This window comes from Rhipicephalus sanguineus, chromosome 11 (assembly GCF_013339695.2).
Source record: "Rhipicephalus sanguineus isolate Rsan-2018 chromosome 11, BIME_Rsan_1.4, whole genome shotgun sequence".
NCBI classification, from domain to species: domain Eukaryota; kingdom Metazoa; phylum Arthropoda; class Arachnida; order Ixodida; family Ixodidae; genus Rhipicephalus; species Rhipicephalus sanguineus.
In genome coordinates this window covers 117939013-117944162 of record NC_051186.1, presented here as the reverse complement: position 1 = coordinate 117944162, position 5150 = coordinate 117939013, and the positions used below count along the sequence as shown (strand labels likewise).

At 47.4% G+C, this 5150-nt stretch overlaps 1 protein-coding gene across 1 annotated transcript; it reads left to right on the top strand.

Moving 5' to 3' along the window:
• The first annotated feature begins 684 nt into the window (after positions 1–684).
• LOC119375337 (uncharacterized) lies at positions 685–4876 on the top strand. The gene is made up of 3 exons (XM_049411244.1): positions 685–1952; positions 2063–2398; positions 4777–4876. The coding sequence occupies exons 1-3, from the start codon at positions 685–687 to the stop codon at positions 4874–4876; spliced, it is 1704 nt and encodes a 567-aa protein (XP_049267201.1).
• The last annotated feature ends 274 nt before the right edge of the window (positions 4877–5150 follow it).

Below are 5150 nucleotides of genomic sequence, written 5' to 3'. Positions count from 1 at the left end.
TACAGTACATCACCTGCTTGCCACACAGAATGCTTGGGTTCAAATCCGCCTGAAGACATGATCTATTTTATTTTTCTCATTGTGCATGATAGTTGCGTTGGACACCGGCGGCAGTGGTGGTAGTGCCGGCGGACAACTACGCCACTACCACCCGCTGTATCGACTAGTTGAGGAGCCTTTGTAAAAACAAGAGCTACGTACAAGTCGACGGGATTTCTCTCCCAAGGAGTTGTGTCGGCAATTTTCCTTGGAAATGCTTTGCATTTTCCGACCACACCGACACCGACAAGCGCAAAAAAAAAGCTTCCGGCTCAATCAGTCTTGTTTTATGTCAGTCAGTTCAGTCAGTCAGTCAGTTCAATCAGTCAGTCAGTTCAATCAGTTCAGTCAGTCAGTCAGTCAGTCAGTCAGTCAGTCAGTCAGTCAGTCAGTCAGTCAGTCAGTCAGTCAGTCAGTCAGTCAGTCAGTTCAGTCAGTCAGTCAGTTCAATCAGTTCAGTCAGTCAGTCAGTTCAGTCAGTTCAGTCAGTCAGTCAGTTCAGTCAGTCAGTTCAATCAGTTAAATCAGTCAGTTCAGTCAGTCAGTCAGTCAGTTCAGTCAGTCAGTCAAATAGAGGCGGCTAAGAGTGTAACTGTCGTCAATGTCGCTACCACTACCATGTGTATATCTCCTAACCAGAGTAGTATGCCTTTGTTCCCAGGCCACCGGTACCTGGGTCCCGGGAATCCACAGCGCAACGGAGCTCCAGTGGACGAGGACGACGGCATAGCCAAGTCGCACGACGTAGCCTACGAGCGGGCCAGGAGCCACGAGGACGTCTTTGCTGCTGATCAGGCATCTGCGGCTCTCTTCTTGAACGACTTTAGAGGCACGGGTAACTGGCACTCTGCATTAGGTGCAGTTGGTCTGGGCACGAAGAATATTGTGGAACAATACGTCTTGGGCCGTAGTCTCTATGGAATGCCAGGAGATAGACGGAAACGTGCACATAACGGGGAATCAGATACAGCAGACGCAAAGCGATACCAGCCTGACTCAACTACCGGCGACACACAAGGTGCGCAGATGTCGCAGCAGATGCACACAGACGCCCCCACCCGTCCAGGCGGAGCAGGTGTTGGAGGTGACGGTGAAAATTCGACAGAGCCGGTTCAGCAGATTTTGCGCGTACCTCGCGACCACGGAGTCGTCACAGTCTTCCGTGACAGCAAAATACTCACCACATGGGCCTACGCAATGCTGAAGACCAATTTAGTTTATGACACCGAGAAAACGTTTCCAGGAGTTCTGACTATCATGTCACGCTTGCCAGTGGACCGGCCGTATCTTTACATTCCTCACGGCACCTACCTTAACCTACCAGCTCAAACAAGAGCTGTTAGTCGCTCTGTCAAGGTAACCCCTCATGGTTTACGCACGCCATGGAAGACTGGCTCTTCGGTTGCCCAACCCGTCAACTCTGACATGCTAGTCTATGGCCTTAGCTCCGTCGGACTGAACCACCACTTGGATACCGGCATGTGTCATGTGAAGAAAGGCGAGACAAACAACCCGATGAAGCCACAGTATTATTTACCATTTCAGGAGAAGGACCACTCGGATCTGCCTAAGAGCTACTGGGGTCTAAAGATCACACCCGGAAACGAGGACCACGATGGCGATGACGAAAAGAGCATACCTGCGTGCATGGGTGTACCACGTCACAACTTTGCTTACGACTTTATTCACATTGACAAGGCAAGTCCCCGCTTGACCAAGTTCGTAAACCAGTTTCCGTTCAAAGGTCACGTGGGCACACCTATAGTCAACTATGAGTACCAGTTTGCAAGTGACGCATGGCTAAAGATGGGTCCAACGTATAACGCGGGAAACGAGTTGCTAACTCGTACACACCTTGGCCTGCCTGCTGACGTTGTATCCTACACCACTAGCAACATGTCAAACTACGAATCGTACGTGCAAAAGCCAGATACCAACATCACCATGCGGCTTCGACCCGACGATATGCACACGCGCCACGTGAAGTATTTGGACCCTATGGAAAATACTTACTTCACCCGAGGTTTAAAAACGATGGCGCACTCACTATTCAACCGAGTTTGAGTTTTGGGGTACTGGCAGTAAGCAAGTCTAACAAGGACGACCCAGGCAGTACTGAAACGTTACAAGACATTGCCGCCTTTTGTCAAATTGACACAGAACTGGTGGTTCACTCTGGCGTAGACACCATAGTTGCCGACAGTGTTACTTTACCCTCGAACGTGGGGCCTTACTTGCGTCACTCCAACGAAAACATCAAAGCAAGTTACAACAGCCTCACACGTCACGGACGTCCACTCAACCTCGCTCGCACGGAGTCCGAAGTTACCGAACACAAGGCAGAGCTGCAGGAGATTGCGCAAGCTCAAATTAATGCATCAAAAAAAAGTTGCTTCAAGAACCCTACGGTCGGTGCCATTTTTCCCACAATAGATCGTTCTGTTTATTTAAAGCAAAATAAAAAAGCACAACTTTTGTTTCGTTTCTTATTTACTTCACAATGCTGCGCCGTTGTCGTTGTCGTCGAAGCCTAAAAAGGGATATATTTAAATATATATATATATATATATATATATATATATATATATACTTTTTCTGAGTGGAACTACAATGACAGCGACATACAAAAAAAATAAAGCCATGTCGTTGTCGTTGCCGTCGAAGCCTAAGAAGGGATATATATACATATATATATATATATATATAGATATATATGTATATACTTTTTTCTGAGTGGAACTACGACAGCGACATACAAAAAAAATAAAGGCATGTCGCTGTCGTCGAAGCCGAAGAAGGGATATATTTATATAAATATATATATATATATATATATATATATATATATATATATATATATATATATATATACTTTTTCTGAGTGGAACTACAACAGCGACATACAAGGACAATACGTGTTTAAAAAGCGCCTTTGTTGTAGAAGACAAACAAACTGAGCGCCACTGAGCGCCATGCAGGAGACGGGAGAATAACTAACTAGTTGTCGCGCAATCGTAACTAGTTCTAGACGGGTTTTTACACTAATTATAAAGGGCTTCCAAGGCCGGCGCGAGAGGTATATAAAGAGGTCTGCAGCAGCTCAGAACTCAGTCTTCAACAGGCTGTCCACTCAGGAGGACCTCAAGCGGACACTCAAGACGCCTTCGGTAAGACTTTTTTTTCGGTTAGCTACGCTATATTCTGAATTCTTGCATTTTTTGCTTTTTAATAGGGACCATGGCAGAATCACGCAAACGTCAGCTTGACGATCAAGAATCAGAAGATGAGGTACCCCTATATTACCATTTGGAATTATTTTTTGGTGACGCCATCTATATTCCCAGGGACAAACTACAAAGTTTATTTGTTCGAGCGACGAGAACAGTACCTATGACATTAATGAAACCCTGGCGGCATTTGCGGAACCTGATCGAGGCGTGGGAGAAATATCAGATCCAAACGTGTCCGAACCAGGAACAGGGGTTGGAGTAGATGGAAAAAGTTTACAACCCCCTCCACGCTGGGCACTGCAGCTACAGTCAGTTCCAAAACGAAGAAAGCTTGTGCATGATGTGTTTCCCGCTCGAGACGACGGAGAGGCTGAGACAATTTGTCACGACATTATCAGAGGATTCGAGCAAGGCCCACCCAGTACGGAATCGCTGCCGTCGCACTCCACACACGAGGAACTACACTCCCACACGTCCACCTCTTACACGACTGCAGCTGGAGCAATGGCACATGCCGATGTGTTATCTTCGCTAGCTTCGTCAGACGACCAAATCGCTCGTCAATTTGGTCTACAAGCGCCAGTGCATGGGACATCTACCATATCGTCAAGTATTTCAATAGCGAGCCCCGAGTATTGGAATACATTAAAATGGGAGGAAATGATTGGGGTCGCGACGTTAGAAATGATGTTTTGGGACAACTCGAATGTTCTGGAAACGAGCCCGGGCGAGTTTTGGAAATACTGTACCCGAAACTTCCACATTCAGTTGCATGTGACGAGGCCCATGGAGGTCAGACGAGCGGTGGAGACACTGACGAGGTACGCGCAAGAACGGGTGCAAAGTACCGAAAACGTTCAAAAGGAGCGTCGGAAGAATCCATCTACGACTGGCTACGCGAAAACCCCGTATCGCCGTCGACAAACATTGTGCGCACCCCCAAGTGGCTGGCAGACCCGGTGTTTCGGTTCATTCGCCTGGACGACAAGCGCCTCCAACGAGCTATCCAGGTGTTTAATGACGAAATGTGCTCGTACACCACATTGGACTTTATTGAAATGTAGCAGCACACCCAGCCTCTCTTTGATGCCCCACACGGTGACCTCGCTACCTTTTACATGGGTGTGCCCGCGTCGTTTGATGCCATGATGGAACTAATAAACTTTCAGTTTAATGGCATCCACGAGGAAGTGTCGGCCTTTGTAAAAAACCTATATAGCCTGGTCGAGAAGGCGGTCCCCAAGAAAAACTGTATGGAGATTGTGTCCCCTCCGAGTGCAGGAAAAAACTTTTTTTGACCCCGTTCTTTCCTTATACATTAACCGCGGTACGATCCGTAACTTTAACCGCTACACTAGCTTTCCACTTCAGGACACCGTGGGCCGTCGCATCCTGGTGTGGAAAGAGCCAAACTGTGAGTCGTCTGCTTTTGATACTGTGTAAAGAAATTTTTTGCGGTGACGTAGATTCGATGGCGTTAATACTCGGCTGATCAGACCATTTCCAGGACGCCCATCATTGTGCTCTCAAACAACGACGTGCTTCCAGATGACGAGGCCTTCAACCACCGCATGTGGCGCAACAAGTGGCGACGTGTCCTCCACTAAAGAAATACTACAGAAGATCCACCCGATGGCCCTGGTCCTCCTGTTTGATGCTTTTGTAACTCGAAAAAAAATACGGGTCCGGCACGCGCCAGCTTGATCAAATAAACAGCTTTGAACCTAAAATCCTGAGCACTTGGGCAATGCTTTGGCATTTTCCGACTACACCGACATCGACAAGCGCAAAAAAAAGCTTTCGGCTCAATCCATTCTTTTTATTAGTCGGTCAGTCAGTAGTCCAGTCATCAGTCCAGTCAGTCAGGTCAGTCAGTCAGTC

Excerpts from the sequence above, each read along its gene's own strand:
- LOC119375337 (XM_049411244.1), top strand. The coding sequence starts at position 685 with ATGCCTTTGTTCCCAGGCCACCGGTACCTGGGTCCCGGGAATCCACAG. Across the intron at positions 1,953-2,062 it reads AACATGTCAAACTACGAATC|GTTTAAAAACGATGGCGCAC; the intron begins GTACGTGCAAAA and ends ACTTCACCCGAG. Across the intron at positions 2,399-4,776 it reads GCAGAGCTGCAGGAGATTGC|GACGCCCATCATTGTGCTCT; the intron begins GCAAGCTCAAAT and ends GACCATTTCCAG.